Below are 22,805 nucleotides of genomic sequence, written 5' to 3'. Positions count from 1 at the left end.
CTTCATTATATGCGACTACAGTTCATCACAAATTAGCTAACTAATGGCTTAATATTTAAAAACAAGCAGGGAAGACGAATCTCCTTGCTTGCTTCCCATTAATGCAGCTGAACTACGCTAAAGCACAGGGACAGAAGTTGACCAGAATCTCAAAAGGGAAGAGTACCAGACAAAACAAAAGTAGGGGAGGCAAGGAAGCATGAGTTCAGGGTTCAAATCCTCAGGACAAGGTAAATGGCAGGAGGGTGTCTGGCCTACCTGGGATCCCCGAGGGCGGTGGCACAGACCAGATCACCCAGAGCAAGCTGGCTAACCGAAGCCCCAGATTCATCAAGGGACCCCGCCTTCACATTTGAGGTGAAGAGCAAGCGAAGGGTATAGTCAACCTCGCTTGCAATGGCTATTTGGGATTGTCAACTTGACTACGTCTGGAATTAACTAAAACCCCAAAAATGTCTGGGCACACCTGTGAGGGGTTTTTGCTTAACTGAGTCATTTGAAGTGGGAAGATCAGCGTCTAATCTGGATCTTTGAGGTGGGAAGACACACCTCTAATCTGGGCCATGCCTTCTGCTGGCAGCCTATAGAAAGAACGTGGAAGAAAAAGACCTTTTGTCTCTGCCTGCTTGCTCTGGCTCTTGTCCCTGCACTGACATTAGCGCCTATTTCTTCGAGATTCCAGTGTATACTGAAGACCAGTTGAGACGTCCAGCCTCAAGGGCTGAACCACTTCTGGATTCTTGGACTTCCCATTCACAGATAGAATTGTTGGACCTGTTTCTTATCTATCTATCTATCTATCTATCTATCTATCTATCTATCTATCTATATCTATATCTGTCTAGATATAGATAGATAGATTCATTCTATAAGTTGTTACTCTAGAGAACCATGACTAATACAAACTCACTTGCACACATGTGTACATACACCTGAAAACACACAGGCTCACCAGCACCACCAAAGCCTGAGTGATGCTCTGTGGGTAAAAATGCCTGCCACCCAAGCCACATGACCTGATTTCAACGGCCAGATCCCACAGAAGTGGTAGGAGAAAACTGACTTCAAAAAGTGTCCTCTGCCCTCCAGACACATGCTGTGGCACAAGCACCCCCTACACACACACAAACACACAGAGGAGGGAGCCACACACAACACACACACACAAGGGAATAATTAAGCAAAGGCGGATATTACAGAAGGAGTAAGTAAAATGATTTGATTAGCAAGATTTCCATCTGTGTAGTGGTTAGACAATGATGGCAAATGGCTTGGGTTCTCTCCATCTTTCACTCTCATCCCTGAGGGAGCTTTACCCCTGATACAGCCCAGCTGCTCATCCACGTCTGTCCACACAACATACATGTCTACAGGACTGTATTTGTCCTAGGAGTTTCTCACATGCAGGTTCCAGTGTCCACAGCACCACACAGTCTGTAATGTGATGATCAGACTCCAATGAGCCAGGCATGTTGCCATCCCACCATTCATGAGGCTGAAGCAGGAGGATTCCAAGACCAGCTTGAGCTGTATGGTAAGATGAGGGAGGGGGAAGAAGATGGGAAGAAGGAGAGATTACTCTCCTCATTTGTGAAATGAGATTAACACGTGGAATGGCTTGGTATCGTAGTAATGATACAATGAAGTAAAAAAAGAAAAAAAAACATTATGGACTGGCTGTTTTGTGCCAACTTGACACAAACTAGAGTCATCAGAGAGGAAGGAGCCTCAGTTGAGGAAATGAGTCCATGAGATCCAGCTGTAAGGCATTTTTTCAATTAGGGATCAGTGGGGGAGGGCCCAGCCTATTGTGAGTGCGGCAGGTAGACAGCAGACGAGGCAAGCCAGGGGAAGCAAGCCAGCAAGCAGCACCCCTCCATGGCTTCTGCATCAGCTCCTGCCGCCAGGATCCTGCCCCGTTTGAGTTCCTGTCCTGGCTTCTTTTTCTGATGGACCACAACGTGGGAGTGTCGGCTGAATAAACCCTTTCCCCGGCGTGCTTCCTTTGGTCGTGGTGATTAGCTGCAGCAATAGAAAGAGTGCCTGACTGAGTGTCGTATGTAGCATACCTGGCACACGGTGAGGGCTGCGGTGTTTGCCGTTAGCAACAGGCTGAGAACAGCTTGAGGGATGGCCGCACGGCTCCCTCATTCCTGCACCCTCAGAATCTAACATGTTGCTTAGCATCTCTCAGGGTTGAAAGAACGTTCCCTGAATGAGTCACTGATGGCGGGGGGGGGGGGGGGAATGATGATGAGGTTCAGGGAACATGGAAACACCAGCAATAAAACCATTGCCCGAGGTCACCACGCTGCTTGACCACTTCAAACAGAGCGTATCCATCTTTGCAGTGGAAGGTGGCCCTTTAAGACTCTTGCTTCCTAAGTGTTTACACAGTACCTGACCGAGCATAAGACGTGGGGAGAAAGATTCAATCAAACTTCCCAGCCTCATTCTATTCCAGCCCGAGCAGAGTGAGTGTCTGTCCCTCCCTTCCTCTAGGCCTGTCACAATCTCCACAGATAGGCTTTTAAATTAAGTAGTGATTTGGAATGTAAGTGAGTGCATCTAAGATGATAAGAGACGGAGAGATCCTAATGGCTGAAATATTTGTCATATCACAAGTAAACGGAGTGTTTCGGGGAGTCACTAATATAACTAATTTTTCCCAGATCTGCCTCTGCTCTGTCTCAGCAGATGAGGTCAGCACGGGTTGAGCCAGCCCGGAGTGAGCAGCTGTCGGGGGACTGAAGAGAATACTGATGGCTGACTGGACTGTTTTCCACGGGAACCCAGAGCCTGATTGTGTAAATTACGGTGTGGATGCCCAACAACGAGAGGCAGCCTGCCGGAAATGAAAGGTGGGAAATGAATGTGCTGCCTCCCCCAGAGAGCGGGCGGGGGGAGCATGGAGGATCCCTGGAAATAATAGCATGCAGCTCTCTTCTCATTCTGCACCCATTCTCTTGAGCCGTGATTCTGAATCCTGGTCATCGGATCTCTTGACCATTGCCAGAGCTGGCGGCAGCCCATCTCCAAGGCAGCCTATCTCCATCAGCATGCTTAGGAGATTCAGGGGCAGCTTCCATTGCAGCCATAATGCCATACTACTTGTGTGAGAAGTGTGCTAAGGCCAGGGGCTTGGGGGTGGGGTGGGTATTCTGAATCAGACACCCAGAAAAGACAGTCCTGCTCAGTTGTGATTAGTGTAGTCAAAACCTAAGTTTAAATTTTTTTATGGTTTGTTTGTTTGAGTCAGAGTCTGACTCTATAGCCCCAGCTGGCCCGAAAGACTCTCTGTGTAGACCAGGTGGCATTAGCCTGAATGCTAGGGTCCTGAGAGTGAGCCACCACACCTGCCGTGCTTCCTTGCTTTACTTTATTTATTTGTTTGTTTGTTTGTTTAGGGTGTTTTCCTGACAGGGTTTCTCTGTGTAGCCTTGGCTGCCCTGAAACTTGCTCTGCCTCTGGCCCCCAAGAGCTGGGATTAAAGGCATGCACCACCACCACCCAGCTAAAGCCATAATTGTTATAATCTTGATTTGGCATTTCTTAATATCTTCAGAGCCTAAACTGAAAATAAATAGCCCCGGCTGATTCCTTAAAGGCTCTGTTCTTCCTTTCCACATTTACTATTGTTACTGCATTCTGATAAGATTAAGAATATAAAATAAAATAACAAAAAATATAAAATCAATCTACACCCAGAGAGGCAGGCCAGTGAACTAATCTACTAGGGAGAGAGGCTAAGGTATGGGGATGACAGCTCAAGGCCAAACTGGGCACCTTATCGAGAGTCTGTCTCAAAATAAAACAGAAGAAAGCAAGATGGTTCAGTGGGTGGAATTCTTGTTGCAGATCTGATGACCTGAGTTTGATCCCCCTCATGTAAAGGTGGAAAGAGGGAACCAACTTCACCACAAAGTTATCCTCTGACCTCTATGAATGCAACAGAGCACCTGCGCGCGCGCACACACACACACACACACACACACACAATACACATGATTGATAGCTAGATATCAATGATAGATAGATAGATAGATAGATAGATAGATAGATAGATAGATAGATAGATAGATAGAGTGGTAGAGTGGACTGGAGGCCTAGTTCAATGGTACCTGATTACTCTAGTACCATAAAAGAATCTAAAAGTATGCTTTACAGGAGCTGGAGAGATGGCTCAGCGGTTAAGAGCACTGACTGCTCTTCCAGAGGACCTATGTTCAATTCCCAGCACCCACATGGCAGCTTACAACAGTCTGTAATTCCTGTTCCAGGGGATCCGACACCCTCACATAGACAGACATGCAGTCAAACACCAATGTACATAAAATCAGAATAGATGTGCTTTTGTAATTTTTAAAGTATACTTTATATATAAAATGAGATATCTGAAGTAGTGAAACTCATAGAAATGGAATGGGAATAGTAATCGCCAAGGGCTAGGGAAGAAAACTTGACAGGTGTTTAAGGGCAGCATTTCAGTCCTGCCAACTAAAAACAGTCTAGAGATGGGGCTGCACAGGGTGTGAGTGTACTTAACCTAAATGACAGACACTTGAAAATTATGAAGGTGGAGTCTGCGTATGCTAGCTCACACCGGCAGTCCCCACACCTGGGGGGCCGACTTAAGAGGATCAAGAGTTCAAGACCAAGCCTGAGGCGGTAACCCAGTCGGTGCTCGCCTTGCAAGTATAAGGACCTAATTTCAATCTATAAAATCCATGTGAAAAGAAGCCAGGTGTGGTGGTATGCAACTGTGACCCGGCACCCTGGGGATGGAGAAAAAGACCACCGTGGCTCACTGGACAGCCAGTCTAGCCTCCTGGCAAGTCCCAGGCCAATGAGGGACCATGTCTCCTCTCCAAAAAAAGGTGGACAGTGGCCTCAGTGTTGTTCTCTGGCCTCTACAAACGTGAACACACACACAGAAGGGGAGAGAGAGGCCAGCCTGGGCAACACAGTGAGGCTGTCTCAAAAGAAAAATATCAAAATTGAAATTTGTATGTATTATACCATAATTAAATACTTTAAGGGCAGGTGTGGTGACACATGCCTATAATCCCAGCACTTGGGAGTTAAAAGCAGAAAGATTACTAGTTCAAAGTCATCCTTGGCTACATAAGATTTTGTCTTGAGGCAGGGGTCGGGGATGGGAGTGAGAGTGGGAAAGAGAGGAAAGGGTAAGAAAAGAGTGTTAAATGAAGCAGAATACCTTTCAGGAAACCAGTTAACTCTCTGAACCACAGCAAAATAACAGGAGAACAATAAAATATTTTAAAGATCTTTCAGATTTGAAAATTCAATGATTCCATCTTCCATACTTCTAAATCATGAGTTAAATTATTTGGAAAAGAAAAATCTTTAGCCAGTATAAATTGGCAGCAATAAAAACTTCCTTGGTAGTTTGATTTTAGTTTTGCAAGACAGGATTTCTCTGTGTAGCCTTGGCTGTCCTATACTCACTTTGTAGACCAGGCTGGCCTTGAACTAACAGAGATCTACCTGCCTCTGTGTCCCTGAGTTCTGGGATTACAGGAGTAAGCCACTTTTCCCGGCTGAACTTTCTTGATAGTAATTATGTCAGAGTTCAGTTTTTAAAAACCAGAAACTACCAAGCATGGCAGTACACATGTTTAATCCTGGCACTCAGCATATAGAGGAGGGCAGGTCCCTGTGAGCTGGAAGCAATATAGCAAGTTCCAGGCCAGTAGAATTACACAGTGAGCTTCTATGTCTAAACACAAATGGGCTGGAGGGATGGCTCAGTGGTTAAGAACACTAGATGCTCTTCCAGAGGACCCAGCCAACATCTACCTGATGGCTCCCAGTTCCAGCTCCAGGGGATCTGTCACCCTCTTCCGTCTCCATGAGCACCATGCACATAAACAAAACATCCATGCACATAAAACTTAATAAACAAATAAAAACCGGAAACAAAGAGCTGGGAATTGGTGATACAGACCTAGAAACTCAGCCCTTGGGTGGCTGAGGCAGGAGGATTGAGAATGTGATACTACTGGCCTGTGCTCCATGTAGAGTTTCAGGCCAGAACGCTGCCTCCAAAACGAACAACACTGGAAGCCAGGCCACAGATTTTAGTGGGAAAATCGTCCTAGTTAAGTAGATGCTGAAGAAACGAAAATTTGGAAACTTGTCACTGGGGTATTGGTAACTTGAGAAACAATAAATAAATAAATAATTATTTTGGCTCCTGGTGGAGCATGCCCCTAATCCCAGCACTTAGGGAGGCAGAGGCAGGTAGATCTCTGTAAGTTCAAGACCAGTCTTGTCTACAAAGCAAGTCTAGGACAGTCAAGGCTACACAGAGAACCCCTGTCTCAGAAAAACAAAATAATAATAATAATAATAATAATAATAATAATAATAATTGCAGCTGGACATAGTGGTGCATGCCTTCAATCTCAGCACTCAGGAGGCAGAGACAGAAGGATCTCTATGAGTTCCAGACAAGACAGTCTGTGTAGTAAGTTACAGGCCAGCCTGGTCTACATAGGGAGTTGCAGGCCACAAGAGCTACATCAGGCCATGTCTGAAAAAAAAAAAAAAAATCTTAACCAAACCAAAAAGCTGGAGACCAAATCCAAGTACCGTTCTTCAGGTACTCCTTGTGGTAGCTAACAGGCAGGCGGGACCTCTTGTTCTTCAGCTTTCCAGCCCCCTGACGATGCCCCAACAGGGGAGCTGAACAGATCAGTCACCGGGGCAGGGGTTGGGGTGGGGCAGAGCTGAGACTTTAAGGGGTTAGAGACAATGAGTGACTTAACAGCCCCAAAGCAACATTTTGCTATCCCTCCCCCTTCCTCACTGAGGATATCCGTTCTAACTAGACTCTGGCTGAATATAGTCACTCTTCACCTGTTTGAAAATACCTCTCTGGCCTCCCCATGTGCCCTCTCCTTTCCCCAGCCTTTCAGAACCCTTTATTGGTTTCCCTCCTCAGGGCAAGGAGTCTTATGGGACACATTCCCGTTCCGGTTGCTTCAAATGGTAATCTTTGTATTGAACCCGAAACAGCTTTCTTTCCAAAGTCAGTCAATGACCTATTGAATTCAGCTACCTGAAACTGGACCAACACCTCACCCATTCCCAGCCTCAGTCTCTTTGCGTTCTTTTCTTTCTTATGCTGACAGTTGTGATCCCACACTCAAGAGACCTTGTTGAGAGAACAAGGAAGAGTTTTGGCAGGACTATCCTGACCACAGAGCTCTTCGCCATTACCAGATGCCAAGCAAAAGTGTTTGACATGTTTTTTGACTTGTAGAACTAGAAGCTAAATAATCTATTGAAAAGGGAGCAGAGCGGGAGGGTAGAGGGCAGGAAAGAATGAAAGAGGAGGGAGAAAGGAGGGAAAAAGGTTACATTGGGGGAGCACAATTCAGGTTTGCTTAGCCAGCATGAAGCTACGGGCTTAGTCTGTGGCAGGGATGAGAAGCCCTTGCTGCCACTTCTCATCCCCCAATAAAGAGAGCTGTTTCACTGAAAACTCTCTCTGGAAAAGGCTGTTTCTCCCATGCTCATGCCTATTGAGATCCTGCCTGTACTCACCTGCCCTGGTTAAGCTGCACGCCATCCAGTCCAGCCAGCTGCTCAACAGTGAGTGCCTGGATACCCTAAAGGGGAAAGCAAGCAGAGCCAGGGTGTTAAGGATCCAAACAGTATTGAATGGGTAGGTATCCTTGTGTGACAAAACTTTTCCTGGGGCAACACAACATATACAACTATTCGCCCCAGATAAGGAACTCACAGCAGATCAAATGATGGATACCACCAAAGTGCAATATGGTGAGCCAATGAGTTTTATTGGGGTTACTTACAGGAATGGGATTGAGGGGCAGCTGCTTCGCCAATGCCCACCCCAGCATGGGTGACAGCTCACAAAGCTGGGAAACTGCACAGCCTGCAGTCAGCATGACAGGTTGGAGAATGTCCTTTCCAAGTCATTCAGTTGGTCTAAACCCCTTCCGGGCAGCTCTGCTGGTCTCTGCTTCTTCCAGGCAACTGATCTGTTCTCAGAGTCTTCTTTGCAGTTCAGCTTCATCTGTCCTAAAGAGACTCTCAGCCTTTACTGCTTTTTCTGGCAGGGAGGGGCCTAGTGAATCTGGTCCATTTCAGGGACTTCCTGAAGATACTTAAAAAAAAAAAAAATTATTTATTTATACAGTATTCTGCCTGCATGTGTGCCTGCAGGCCAGAAGAGGGCACCAGATCCCATTATAGACTGTTATGAGCCACCATGTGGTTGCTGGGAATTGCACTCAGGACCTATGGAAGAACAGCCAGTGCTCTCAACCTCTGAGCCATCCTTCCAGGCCCCTGAAGTTATGAGTTGTTTATCTTCCTGTTTAAGGAGCATCCCTGAAAGATGAAATGGTTCAATCTCACAGGCATCTATTATACAACAGTCCTGTCCCACTGTCTCTCACTTTGCCTCTGCTGTTCTCTCCCTCTTGGATATTGTTAACATCCTAACGAGTGGGTTGGTAAAGATCCTTGTCACCAGTAGAAAATTTTTTGGGGGGAAAAATCTTGATGTAGTGCAAGGACAGAGCCTTGCCTGAAACTCTTTATGATTAGGACAGAATAGCACCGAGGTTTACCAAGCAGGCTTTGGAATCAGACTGCCTAAGGTCAAGTCCCTGCCATATTGCTTTCAATGTAAGTCATTTCGTCCTTATTCTACACAACAGAATATTAGAGTTATTGATGGTACTGAAGTCAGAGGCCTGTTACCCCTCAAGACAATAGCAAATGCTTGATACCTATTAGTTAGTTGTGAGTGCTTGAAACTGTGCTAGCTAACTTACCACATTGTTATTTAATCTTGTGACCTGGGTATGTCCACCCTCATCCATTTCCACCATAAAGAGAAAGTAATGTGACCACAGAGACAGAAAGATGCAGAGTCAGGGCTTTATTTAGCCCAGCACCAACTCCAAAACGAGAGCTCAAATGCTATACTCCCCTGGAGGACATGCATGAGTGCATTTATGGGAGCATTTTTGATTGCTGCCATGATTTGAGGGTACCACAGGACTTCAGTAGGAAATAGGGAAGAAGAATGCTTAACCTCTTGCAACTTGCAATAGTCTTCACGTAAAAGAAAAAGCCACAGCCCAAGAGACTTCTGAAGCTAGGTGTGGCAGTGCATGCTTGTAATCCCAACACTTGGAACATTAGGAGGTAGAAGCAGAAGGAATAGAAGTTCAAAGACATCCTCGTCTACATAGCTGAAGGCCAGCCTGGGCTACACGAAACAAAACCTGAACAAACTCGGGTGACTCTTCTAGAAAATTAACAAAAACTAGTCTCACCTGTAAGATTTATTTCTCAGTATTTATTTCCAATTCAGAAATTTTCTTTAAATATGTTTACTTGTCTTTTATGCGTTTCATTGGCATTTGGTCTGCATGTATGCCTGTGCACCACATGTATGGCTGGTCCTCTCAGAGGCCAGATTGAGCATCAGATCCCCTGGAACTGGGGTTAGAGATGTTTGTGAGCCAACACCCAGGTACTAGGAATCGAACCTGAGTCCTCTGCAAAAGCAGTCAGCGCTTTTAACTACTGAGCCATCTCTCCAGCCCCAGGCATTTGCTTTCAATGCTGACATCGTACATTTACTCATTTACTCGAATTAGTCCCCTTCCTCCCTCGTAGTTCTCTGCTGCAGTTCTGTCTTGGGTAGGCTGCCATGTGCAACAAATATGCTTTAAATTGAGGATGCATCAGTTTACTGCCCACCCATGCAGCAGCACCTATGGGAAACCTGAAGGTCACAGCATACAGCAGAGAGAAAAGTCCTCTAAGCAACTATTGGGATTGATTACTGAATCTAGCAAGGTCATTCAATATATAGTGACTATTTAAATTCTATGCTATCCTTACATAAAGAGAATAAATAACTAGAAAATGAAAGTTGAGAGCAATTCCATTTACGATAGCACCAACAACAATATAATTAGCCAGGTACAGTGACTCACACCTGTAATCCTAGCACTCAGGAGGCTGAAATCGGAGGATGCTGACTAGTTCAAGCTCAGCCTATGAGTTAGTTATCAAAAACAAAACAAATCAATATAATTAGGAACACATTTAAGAAATGAAACACAAGAGTTCTTCATGTTTAACTAACAGTTGATAGATTATTGAAGCCCAAGTGGAAAGATGTACCGTCTTCAGGCCCAATATTATTAAACCATCCACTTTACTCACTTTGAGCTATGGAATCAATAGCATTATCATCATAAGTCAACCTGCTGTTTTAACAAAAATTGAGCGATCGCCAGACCTGTCAGCACAGATCTGTATTCTCAGCACTTAAGAGTGGAGGCAGAGGAATCAGGAGTTCAAGGCCAGCTTCGAGTACATAGTGAATGCAAGGCCCTTCTGGGGCCGTGTGGCTTTATGTACAACATAAACAGCCACAAAATAAACTATATACCAATAAAAAAACAAACAAACAAACAAAAACAACAACAACAAAAAAAAACATGATGAGAGAATGGAGAGATGGCTTAGCAGTTAGGAACATTTTGTACTCTTCCAGAGAACCTGAGTTCAATTAGCACCCACATGGGGAGACTAGCCACCTGTAACTCCAGTTCGAGGGGATCTGACGCCCTCTTCTGGCCTCCGCTGGCACTACATGTACAGGATGCACAGACTCACAAATAGGCAAAACACCAATACACATTAAGTCAAAATAAATAAATCCTAAAAAAAATAATAATGATTTTAAAAGTTGATTTTTAATATTTATATGAAAAACCATATTGGAATGATTTTGGAAAAAAAAAACTTGAAAAGAAATTGGGAGCTGGGCCTGGTGGTGCACACCTTTAATCCCAGAAGTCAGGAGGCAGAGGCAGGTGGATCTCTGAGACTTCAAAGCCAGCTTGGTCTACAAAGTTCTAGGACAGCCAGGATACACAGAGCAACTCTATCTTGAAAAACAAAACAAAAAGAAAAAGAAAAGAAATTGGGGAAGGGAAGCTCATGATTTTAACTTAAGGCTTTCTATAAATAGCTTGGTGATCGAACTTAATGACAATGTGAAAGAACCAAATTTAGTTAGCAAACACTGTCCTAGTTCTGTTAGTGTGTGACCAACTACCCTCAAACAGCACAGAAACCTGTGTCTCCAGGATCATTTATTCTGATTCCGGGCCGGGGGTGGCTAGGCTCATCTGAACAGCCCATACTCTGGGTCTCTCAGCAGAGATTGCTAGTGGCTGGGACAGAGTCCTGTTTACTCTTCACTTGCTTGTCTGGTGCCAGAGGCTGGGTGGTCTGTCCAAATGAGGGAAAGCAGACTCCTGCGGGGCAACTGAAGACTCCTACAGTGAACCAGGTGGGAGCCGATGTGGCTTTGATAATCCAGACTTGGGGGGAGGGGTCCTCACAGTCATTTTGTCAACATTCTATCTGTTATAAACTGTCCCTAAGGTCAGGTCATATTCCAAAGGAGATAATTGTGCATAACTGAAGAAATGTAAAAAAAGAGAGATTATAGATGTCTTCTCAAACTATTACCCAGGCTCAGTGGTTAGGAGCACTTGGTGTTTTTGCAGAGGAACTGGGTTCAATTACCACCACCCATATGGTGGCTCACAGCCATCTTTGACTCCAATACCAGGAGCTCCAACACCCTCCTCTGAACTCAGCAGGTGCCAGGACATGCATGTGGTACATAGGCATACATAGGAAGCAAAACACCCAATCATGTAAAAACAAGCAAAGGAACAATTACCCAAAAATAAAGAAAGGGAGGGTCTAGAATGCAATTTAGTTTTGGCTTAGGAGGAAATGTGATGACAGACATGAAAAACTATCTGAAGGAAGGATAGAAATGCCAAATGAAGGGTTTCTGAACTTTCCCGAAGCTTCTGATAAGACTCACCAGCAAGCCAGGTGGTGAACACCTGTCATCCCAGCACTCAGGGAGGCAGAGGCAGGCAGGTTGCTTTGAGTTTGAGCCCAGCCTGGTCTACAAAGGGCAAAGGGAGTCCAGGACAGAGCCAAGGTTATACAGAGAAACCCTGTCTCAAACAACAACCACAAAAACCTCACCAGCAGAGAGGTGGATTAGGAGATGATGAAGTTGGTTGGATGGCTGGGGGCTCAGGGTTAGAACATTTGCTTCCCATGTATGATGCCCTAGGTTCAACCCAATACTTCTGAAAAGGTGGGGTGGGAAAGCCAAGGTTACTCAAGGACCCCAAATCTCATCTTTACTTTTAGATCTCAGCAACTACTGCTCCACTGACTAGAGTGCCCTTCCTCTTTCTTCCAGCTTCCCCTGCTCATTCCTTAGGACTGCCTCAGGCACTGGCTTCTCCAGGAAGCCTTTATCCAAGTCTGGATCCAGGCTTCCTTTCATTAGGTTCCATGACTCCCTCCACACTCTCTCCCATATCTGTTATTTATCTGTGTCTTCATTCCTCTCCCCCTTCCTGGAGTCTAAGCTGCTTGAAGGCACAAGGCATTCCTTTGAACACATAAAACCTTAGCAAGTGATGAGTGACCTAAGCAAACTGATGGAGTAAGTCACGACACAGGACACAGACACTTAGGCTGCAAGCTCTCCGGGTTTGTCCCAAGAGCTCCTGTGTTACTTCTCTGCACAAGCCAAGTAGAACTGGGCAGTGCTGATCCCTTAGTGGGACTAGCCAACTCTGCAGTCTGCTCAGCTGCGGCCTCCCCTCAAGTCTCCCCAAATCGGCCAGCTCCTCTTTCCAGTTCCTCTCTGGGAGTAGATCGACCTGCTTCTAGCTAAAACCTTAGACGCGATAATAGGAGAAAAAAAATAAATAAGGGTTGAGAGTTGGACAATTGGTGGCAATGAGATGAACATAGATTAATGATGTGGACCTCGCCCTGGCCTCCTCAGCCTGGGCTGGGGAAGGTTCATGGTTGATACCCATTAAAGGGCTTAATGAAATAATTATAATTCACACCCCAGAGCATCAAAGAATCAATACTGGGGAACTCTGAGCCACTCTGGGGGTGGCACCCCACTGGCTTCACAGTTCAGCTCAGCAGGCAGGGCTGGTAGAAGGAAATGCAGTTGACGTGAAAGTTGCATTAAAAGAGGGCAATAATACATTAAAAGCTGCCGGGATCCTGGCGGCTGGACGTCGATATCCTTTATTCCCTGCCTTGCCCCAATTCTGCCCCCTCCATGCACTATTAGCCCAAATCGATGGGCTGTCAATTGACATCCCCAGCTACAGCATTAATGCGAGCTCACAAAGGAAGCCTGGCCTTATATTATCACTTCTCTCGCTTCCAAATTACCGCATAATGCAGGGCTCGGGCAGCTTGTGACATGTTAACACTATACACGATTTGTTGGGATTGGACTAAACATTTCACGGCTATAGATTTCATCAGAGACTTGATGACAGAAATAAACTGCCATCCACGGGGAAATCACTGGAAGTAATAGAATTAGGCGTTGTTTGGGAATCCAGAGGGACAATGGAGGGATGAGGAAGAAGGAAGAGAAAAAGCTCCACAGCTGGTGGGCAGCTCTAGAGAAAGACTCCGATCAAAAGCCTTTCACACCGGCTCACTGAAGAACAGGTATTTAGGTTTTTGTCCTATGGTTCCTTTTCCGTTCTTTTGCACAAGAACTGGGGCGATTCTTTCCCTGTGACAACCAGTAATGTGATGGCTGTGGCTTGAACTGTCATTGAATGGTAATCCCAGAACCTCAGAGAGCGACTTTCCATATTTGAAAGTAGGGTCCTTACAGAGGTGACTGGAAAGTGAATGTTTAAGGTCGTGCTTCCAAAGGGCTAAATTTACACACCAATCATGGACAAGCACAGCCCCACAGCCAGGTGACTGGGAAGTCAAAAGATTCCCTCCCTGGCAAGTGTGGCTCTTGCCCAAACGTTGGCGTCAGTTGACTTTCACTTTCTACACTGGAGACAATAAATTTGTTGTTTTAAACTATCTCTGTGTGTTTGACAAGTTTTACGGCACCCTTAGCAAATAGTGTTTACTCTACAGCTAATGATAGTGCATTTACTGAGGGCTTCCCGAGCCAGCTACAGGGCTAAATGTTTTGCACATACTGGGTCACTCCATTCTCCTGATGATTCTATGGTCGGGTATTGTAAACTCCACTTCTCAGGTAGTTTCAGAGAAGTAATTTGTTCAGTGTTGCACACCTTTAGAGGGCACAGCAGGTCTCTAGACAGAAATCCAAAAAATACTAAAGCAATAAAAAGCTTCTGTTGAACTTCCCAAGGTTCTTCCAATTGGTTTCTTGCTTGCAGCTGACCTTCAAGTCTCACCTAGTATTTCCTGAGAGTGGACTATTTGGTTTGAATTAAGCCCCAATGCAAACATAAAAGTTATTAAATAGCCATAATAGTTCACATGGGCATGCCTCCTAACTCCTGGATTACAGGAATTCAACATCTCCCCTAATCTTAGATACTTTCATTTCTATTCCTCCTCCGTCTTCCCAATTCCTCTAACAGTTCTCTCCCACTTGTTCTCCCCTCTCCCCCTACAGTAACCTGGTGGAAAATGTTAAGGCAGTCACAAAAGACCATTTGTTTTATGCTTCTATGTCTGCAAAATGTTCAAAATGAAAGGCTAAGGGAGTGTGGGGCTAAAAAAGTGACAATGGTATATTTTGTTGACTAAATTGTTTTGCATCATTCTGTAGAGATACATAAAATATTGACAAAAATTTTAAGTAAACCAGTATAAAAACTGTTCTTAAGAGACATGGTCGTTATAGCCAAGGCTGACCCTGAACTTCTCATTCCCCTTTCCCCCTCCCAAGTAAGTGCTACCCTGTAGTCATGTCACATGTGGTCCAAGGACTGAACCCTACTGGTCAAGCTGAACCACGGTGCCCAGCACTTTCCAAAGGTCAGCTCAGAAGTATAAGCTCAAAGGTTATGCAAGACAGGAACTTGCGCATTATCACTGAGCCTTTGTTCTCCCTACCCCCTTGTTTCTGTCCGTTTTCTACCCTCATACACACTGAACTCTCCACTCATGCCCTACCCACCATCAGGGGCATGGCACTTGCTCTTAAAATGCCATGCTCGGACCTGAACATGGATGTTTGGGGCTGGCTCTATCACTACCCTCTCCTTTACCATCCTGCCAACAAGGCACATGTGTGAAAAAAAGCACCACTCCAACCCCATAAGTGTTTCAGCTGGGCATGGTGGTCCACACTGTTAATCCTAATACTTAGGAGGCAGAAGCAGGAGCCTGAGGGCGTCTATAGTTCCAGGATACACACCGGGTTGTGCAGATTCTGCCGTTCAAAAAGGAAAAAAAAAAATTCAAATAGCTTCCCCAAGGATCCTGGCAGTGCTTTGTAATCAGCTACTGCCATCTGCTGGACAAATTTTTTTACTGTCCTGGACAGACTGGCGTAGACCAGGATGGCCTCAGATATGCCTCCCCCTGCAGGGACTAAAGGCTCACATAACATGCAGAGGAACATTGTCAATCTTTCCAATCAAGTCAGGCCTGTGGCTCCACTCTTCCAGAACCAAGACTTTTCCTTTATAAGCCTGAACTAAATACTAAATAAGGTAGTGGGAACGTTATTGCTATGGCTCATTTACTTTGGAAAAACCAGCAATAAAATTTCAGTTAGCACCTGGGACGGTAGTGACCTTAGCACTTTCCAGGCAAAACTGAAACCAGCTTTAACTGTAGGACTAAGTCTGCAAGCAAATCTGCCTTCAAATGAACACAGGTGCTAGAAAGATTCCTATATTCTAATTTGGTGGTGTTCCAAAATACTGATACTGAATGACACAGGAGGAAATTTTCCTATCTTTATAAAAGTGCCTTATTACCCTATGTATTTAAAACTAAAGCAGTTGTTCTTTCACCTGAAATCCTGAAAAGTGCTGTGGCCTAAGCTTCAACTTTTTAATACAGAATGGCTGTACCTGCCTTTAATTACAACACTAGGGAACTGGAATTAAAATGTAGTTGGACTCCAATAAAGGAGCCAAAGACAGGCCTGCAGAGCTTCTGAAACAGGAATTAGCACCGTAACAAGAAACTTGGCTGGTTTCCTATATGCACCTGTTAACAAGGCTGGCCACTAGGTGGCAGCAACTAATCTCTATGAAAACCAAGACAGGGAGGCAACCAAAGAAACAGACCATTTTCCGGGATTAGTGGGCAGAGAACGGCCCAATTCCTGCCTCTGAATTTTATACCTTAAAATACAAAACCAAATCTTGTCACTCAACCCCAAGGCTTAACACTAAACCTGTGAGGTGGTGCCAGGTATGATGGCATAAGCTTCTCACACCTGCTAAAATTACCCATACCTTAGTTAACCAAGTCAAGACAACTGCTCTGGTGCCAATTTAAATATTTTATTAGACATTGCATTTTCCACCTGTTTTTAGAGACATTGCATTTTCATTTAGGATACAGTGCTTATAAAGTGCAATGTTATTGTTTCCTCTCCATGTTCAAGTATTGAGAATGCCCAGTTATTTATTGTAGCAGCTTAAAATTTGAAACTGCCATGTAACTTGCTAAATTTGGGTCCTTCAAATGTTTCCCTGTGGAACAATGCTACACCTCTACTTGGACTGACTTAATCCACCTCTTCAATGGTGGGGCCAGAAGAAGCACCACCAGATGGAGGTGCTCCTCCACCAGGGAAGCCGCCAGGCATTCCTCCAGGCATGCCACCAGCACTCTGGTACAGCTTGGTAATGATGGGGTTGCAGACTTTCTCCAGTTCTTTCTGCTGGTGTTCAAATTCTTCCTTCTCAGCAGTCTACAAGAGAAAATTATCCATTACCAAAACACCTTTCTATGAACAGCTACTCTTACTGTGGTGGGATGTCTACTAAGCCTACACATATATTATAAAGGATCCCGATCCCCTCCCTCCCTTAGCTATGAGCCACTCAGACATCCAAGGAAGGTAACTGCCAACACTCTACATTCTGGTGGAAACCGCGAATGTTATGGACCATTCATCATAGTGACCCTCTAACAGTTTTGAACATCTATTTCCCCTTATTGACAACAGAAAACACCTACCTGATTCTTATCCAGCCAACTGATGATTTCGTTACACTTTTCTAAAATCTTCTGTTTATCCTCATCATTGATTTTGCCTTGAAGTTTCTCATCTTCAACTGTAGCTTTCATGTTGAAGGCATAGGACTCCAGTGAATTCTTAGAGGAAACTTTATCTCTCTGCTTCTCATCCTCAGCTTTGTACTTCTCAGCTTCTTGGACCATACGCTCAATATCTTCCTTGCTCAAACGTCCTGGTTAAATTACAATATTATGGTGAGCTTAAAAGGTAAGCAAGCACACTGACTTAAGTGGGCTCTATTTAGAAGACTATTATGCCCAAACTTACCCTTGTCATTGGTGATGGTGATCTTGTTCTCCTTTCCTGTGCTCTTATCTACAGCAGAAACATTGAGGATGCCATTGGCATCAATGTCAAAAGTGACTTCAATCTGAGGGACACCACGAGGTGCTGGAGGTATGCCTGTGAGTTCAAACTTTCCAAGCAGGTTGTTATCCTTGGTCATGGCCCTTTCACCTTCATACACCTTGAGGAAAGACATAGAAAACTGAGACACTGAACTTTATAAAGTCCTGCACTCTAAGCTCAAATAGGGGAATATCAGTCGCTCAGACATCCAAGGAAGGAACTAGCCAACACAGTATTTCTGGTGGAAACTACGAATGGTTTTGGAATCCATCATCACAGCGAGATTTCCCAGTGTCTATACAAACCAAGAAATATTATATGAACATACCTGAATGAGCACACCAGGCTGGTTGTCAGAGTAGGTGGTGAAAGTCTGAGTCTGCTTGGTGGGAATGGTGGTATTACGCTTGATGAGGACAGTCATGACTCCACCAGCAGTTTCAATACCAAGGGAAAGAGGAGTGACATCCAACAGCAACAAATCCTGAACGTTCTCAGACTTGTCTCCCGATAAAATGGCTGCCTGGACAGCTATAAAAGGGAAAAAGAAATGTTAGAAAAACCCACCCTAACTTGAATTGCACTTCAACACAGTTCACTCGCTCAGACATCCAAGGAAGGAACTAGCCAACACAGCATTTCTGGTGGAAACTACGAATGGTTTTGGAATCCATCATCACAGCGATGTGTAAACTTTGCAGGGACTGTAAAAGAATGTACATAGGGCCATATTTACCTGCACCATAAGCAACAGCTTCATCAGGGTTAATGCTCTTGTTCAGTTCTTTCCCGTTGAAGAAGTCTTGCAGAAGCTTCTGAATCTTGGGGATTCTAGTAGAACCACCAACCAGAACAATGTCATGAATCTGTGACTTGTCAAGTTTGGCATCGCGAAGGGCCTTTTCTACAGGATCCAGTGTGCCACGGAACAGGTCAGCATTCAATTCCTCAAATCGAGCACGGGTAATAGAGGTATAGAAGTCAATTCCCTCATAGAGAGAATCAATCTCAATACTGGCCTGGGTGCTGGAGGAGAGGGTGCGCTTAGCCCGTTCACAGGCAGTACGGAGACGCCTGACAGCTCTCTTGTTCTCACTGATGTCCTTCTTGTGCTTTCGTTTAAACTCAGCAATGAAATGGTTGACCATTCGGTTATCAAAGTCTTCTCCACCCAAGTGGGTGTCTCCAGCTGTGGATTTCACTTCAAAAATGCCATCCTCAATTGTGAGGATTGACACATCAAAAGTACCACCTCCCAAGTCAAAAATCAGCACGTTCCTTTCAGCTCCAACCTGTCAAATGAAACAATATTCTAGCTCACGCAGGTATGATTTCTGGCATGCAAATTAACCTGAACCAAAAATTGTACTTGAAACACCTACCTTCTTATCTAAGCCATAAGCAATAGCAGCAGCAGTTGGTTCATTGATAATTCGAAGTACATTAAGGCCAGCAATAGTTCCAGCATCTTTTGTTGCCTGTCGCTGAGAGTCATTGAAGTAAGCTGGCACTGTGACCACAGCATTGGTAACAGTCTAGGAAATAAATTGCAAATTATTTAATTAGCAAATTCTAGCATTGGCTAGAATACATAGGCAACTAAAATAAGACCATCCCATAGCTAGCACCAGTAAGACTCACCTTCCCAAGGTAGGCTTCTGCAATTTCCTTCATCTTAGTGAGAACCATAGAGGACACTTCCTCTGGGTAGAAACTTTTTGTCTCTCCTTTGTATTCTACTTGGACCTTGGGCCTGCCTGCATCATTCACCACCATGAAGGGCCAGTGCTTCATATCAGATTGAACAACAGCATCATCAAACCTACGTCCGATCAGACGTTTGGCATCTGTAAAAGAGAAATGAATAGTCCAGCTAAAGAGATTGTACCTTAGTGTTCTCTATCATGGCAAAAAAAAGACCCAAATATAGACCAGTGCAAGCTCCAGTGCAGGAAGCAATGGCCCACACTACATTTTTTTCAGACTGCAGTAGTATAGAAAAGCCATTTTGCCACTCCAAATTCCCCGCCGCCCAATCCCCTTAATTTCACGACCATGACAGAAAAGCTGGCGGCTTACCAAAAACTGTGTTGGTGGGGTTCATTGCAACCTGGTTTTTCGCAGCATCCCCAATTAGACGTTCTGTGTCCGTAAAAGCAACATAGCTCGGAGTGGTTCGGTTACCCTGGTCATTGGCAATAATTTCCACCTTTCCATGCTGGAAGACACCCACACAGGAGTAGGTGGTGCCAAGATCAATGCCAACTGCAGGTCCCTTAGACATGTTTGCTGGAAGAAAAAGAAACAGGACGGCTTTCCCAAACCGCAATAGCTAGAGGCTGCGGGCCGCACCTATCACCCAAAGCCACGCGGAGGGCTCGGGACAGCACCGCTGCCGTCTGGGTGGCAGCGCCAACCCCGCAGAGGCCGACCCTCCCTGAAGGAAGGAACCATCTGTGCTGAAGATCTGCGACAATGGCTGAGCACGTGGCCCCGACTCGGAGCGCCCCCCCACCCTCCGGGACGGCGCACTGCGGGAGCCGGGTCGCCCTTTCTCCAAACGCTCAAACGCCTGCCCCTTGGACGCCTGCCAGAAGCCCGCTCCTCCAAGCCGCACACGGCATTAAGGCGGCGGCCCAGCCAGCCCGCTGCGGCTCCCCTCCCCCGCCACGCGGAGCCTCAAAGCCATGGCGGCGCCGCCCTGCCTCAGCCCATCTTCCCGTTCAGGTGCATCCCCCGTCCCCGGAGACAGCGGCCTAGAGCGCGCCCGCCGCTCCAGCGCCCCACCGGCCGCTGCAGCACACAAGGGCGCCCCGCAACGACCCAAGCCCCAGGCTTCACCTCACCGTTTAGGCCCGGCTGTGCTGGCGGAGACACCACGCAAAACCCCGAAAGCTGGCACCGCGTTCAATGAGACCGGTTTCCGCCCGCTTCAGTCTCTCTTATACCCTGTCTTAGAACCTTCCAGAAGGATCCCGCCCATCCCGCTGCCTATCATAGCTCCCCAGCCAATGGGAGACAAGGCACTTCCGAATCCACCAACGAACGACCAGAACGCTCCCCTAGGCCCCGCCCCCGTCCCGCCCTCCCTCGCGATGACGCACGACCGCAACGTTCTGGAACTTTCACGCTCGCCCCCGCTCTCGGAACGGCCCGGGGGAAGGGGGAGGGCGGGGCGCCGGGAGCCCGCGCGCGGGAGTCCACTGTCACTCAGGGCTGGCGGGGGAGGGGAAGGAGCCGGCAGCGAGCACGCATGCGCGGCCCGTCCGCGCGGGCGGGAGGGGGCGGAAGAGGGCCCGGGGAGGGGGGCGGGTACATCCGCAACGGACCAATCACAGCCGTGTTCGCCACGATCTGGGCCTCTGGGGACCGGGGGCAGCCGGAGAGAAGAGCCTGAGGGAGGGGGGAGTCCGGGAAGAGAAGACGGAAGTGGGGCGAGGACAAAATGGCTGCGAAGGTTGCCGCGCCCCTCCCCCAGGCGGCCCCGGCTCCCTCGCCCTCAGACCCGCGGTCCCCCGGCCTCAGCCTCCGCGCAGCCGTGCTTTCCGATCCCGAGACCGGGGAGCGCTGCTAGGCCCGCCGTTCCGTGGCGCCTGGCTTGGGGGTGGCCGGGCCGCCGCGCGTTCTCCTTGGCCGTCCTCGCGCAAAATGGAACACATCCATCCGCAGAGCCCAGTGCGGGCGGAGGCTCGGCGGGCCTGGCCTGTCACATGTCCCCAGGATCCTTGCTGTGACCCCACACACACACAGCCTCTGTGAAGGAAACGTCCCCGTCCCCCTGGCCGACCCCGGGGCCGAGCACCCCCTCCCCACCTCGGGGCTGGGACAGCGTGGCCCCTGTCCCCCCCCCCCCCCCCCCCCGCTGCAGCAGAAACCTCTCAGCTTAGGAAATAAATGTGCAAAAGGGTCATTTCAACCCCCCCGAGAGTGAGCTAGGCACTGGCAGTCCTTGTTTCCGGCGGCCCCGTGTCCTTGAGTGATCTCGACCTTTTTTATTTTCAGCAACATGAGGTAATGTCTCTCCTGACTTGACTTTTACCAAAAAACCCAACGCCTGAGCGCGCAGAGTCCTTGAAAACGTGACTGAGCCAATACCGGAGCGGGTGCTTGGGCCGAGAGACTGCAGTGCGCGGAGGCAGGGCGTTCCGGGCCTTGTCACCCCGAGCCCGTCTCCCGGCCCTCTCCACGTGTCTTCCCGAATGGCCGGGAGGGCGCTTGCTCCTTACACAGAGGTGGTTTTTTAAAAGAATGCCGTGACAGCTTCTAGTTGCAGCTTCTAGTTTGAACTGGAAGCCCCCCCACCCCCAGACCGTGTGAGGAAGGCTAGCAGAAGACCGGGGACCCTTTGTCAAAACCAGGAATCGCTGAAACAAAGCCATAAAGGAGCTTTCTTTGTTTAATTTTGTTTTCCGTATTTGTATCTCGAGAGGAATGTTGGCTTGGAGTTCATGGGGGGGATGTCCTTGACTCTTACTAAGATCCTTTGAATACAGTACTTTTCATTAAAATGTTACGTTTTTGGGTCATGAAAATTTTTTTTCTGAGGTATGTATTACCCCCATATTAGAAACGTGAGGAAAAGTGAGACAGAGACATTACCAGCAGGGACAGACACAACTAGTTTATCTTAGGCTCACCCTCTCCTTTTTTTTTTTTTTTTTAAGCTACAAAGTAACTGGGTGTGGTGGTTCAAGCTTTTAGTCACCACTCGGGAGAGGAAGGATCAAAAATTCTGCTAGATCCAGGTTGGAATATATGAGACTGTCAGTTAATCTGTAAATAAAAATTTTAAAATAAAGGGCCCAAGTCTGTTTCATAAGTGTACTTTTTGGGAGGTCGGATTTTGCAGGCCTATGACCCTTGCTACTCCAGAGGCTGAAACAGGAAGAAAGCTCACAGCCTGCCTGTCCTGCCCTAGTCAAAAAGGCTAGCATGAGCAACTCATCCTTGTCTCAAAATAAGTAAAAGCAAGGCAAGCTAGAAAGACAGGAAATCTAAGGATGGGAGAAGGAGAAAAAAGCCCCTCCCCCTAGGAATCCCGTTGAAGCCTCTTGCAAGTGGAAGAACAAGAATTCCAGCAAAATTAACAACTGCTTAATGCTTTTCTCCCAGGCATGAACCTACAATTTTCTAGGAACCTCACTAGAAACCCCATTCACAAGGAAAACTTTACTAACGCCCCTTATGCAATCCTGGTGGCTCCAGACTTCACTTTATCAGATGAAAATTCCAGCCAAAGCATCTCAGGAGCCAACCTATAATCTCTCTTATCAAGATCCAGGAAGAGGGGGCGGGGATATTTCAGGATCTG

At 46.6% G+C, this 22,805-nt stretch overlaps 1 protein-coding gene and 2 non-coding genes across 3 annotated transcripts; all 3 read right to left on the bottom strand.

The window, feature by feature from the left end:
- Positions 1-16,382: 16,382 nt before the first annotated feature.
- Positions 16,383-20,499, bottom strand: Hspa8 (heat shock protein family A (Hsp70) member 8). Its single transcript, XM_021643047.2, has 9 exons — positions 20,341-20,499; positions 19,574-19,783; positions 19,136-19,341; positions 18,877-19,029; positions 18,231-18,786; positions 17,823-18,025; positions 17,414-17,612; positions 17,086-17,318; positions 16,383-16,816 (listed from the first exon to the last, which is right to left on the bottom strand). The coding sequence occupies exons 2-9, from the start codon at positions 19,776-19,778 to the stop codon at positions 16,631-16,633; spliced, it is 1,941 nt and encodes a 646-aa protein (XP_021498722.1). The 5' UTR covers positions 19,779-19,783; positions 20,341-20,499; the 3' UTR covers positions 16,383-16,630.
- LOC132651970 (small nucleolar RNA SNORD14) lies at positions 17,691-17,776 on the bottom strand. The gene has a single exon (XR_009589494.1). It is a non-coding gene; the product is annotated as a small nucleolar RNA SNORD14 (small nucleolar RNA).
- Positions 18,094-18,179, bottom strand: LOC132652037 (small nucleolar RNA SNORD14). The gene has a single exon (XR_009589532.1). It is a non-coding gene; the product is annotated as a small nucleolar RNA SNORD14 (small nucleolar RNA).
- Positions 20,500-22,805: the final 2,306 nt, after the last annotated feature.

This window comes from Meriones unguiculatus, chromosome 1, assembly GCF_030254825.1.
Source record: "Meriones unguiculatus strain TT.TT164.6M chromosome 1, Bangor_MerUng_6.1, whole genome shotgun sequence".
NCBI lineage: Eukaryota > Metazoa > Chordata > Mammalia > Rodentia > Muridae > Meriones > Meriones unguiculatus.
This window is presented reverse-complemented; position numbering and strand designations above follow the sequence as displayed.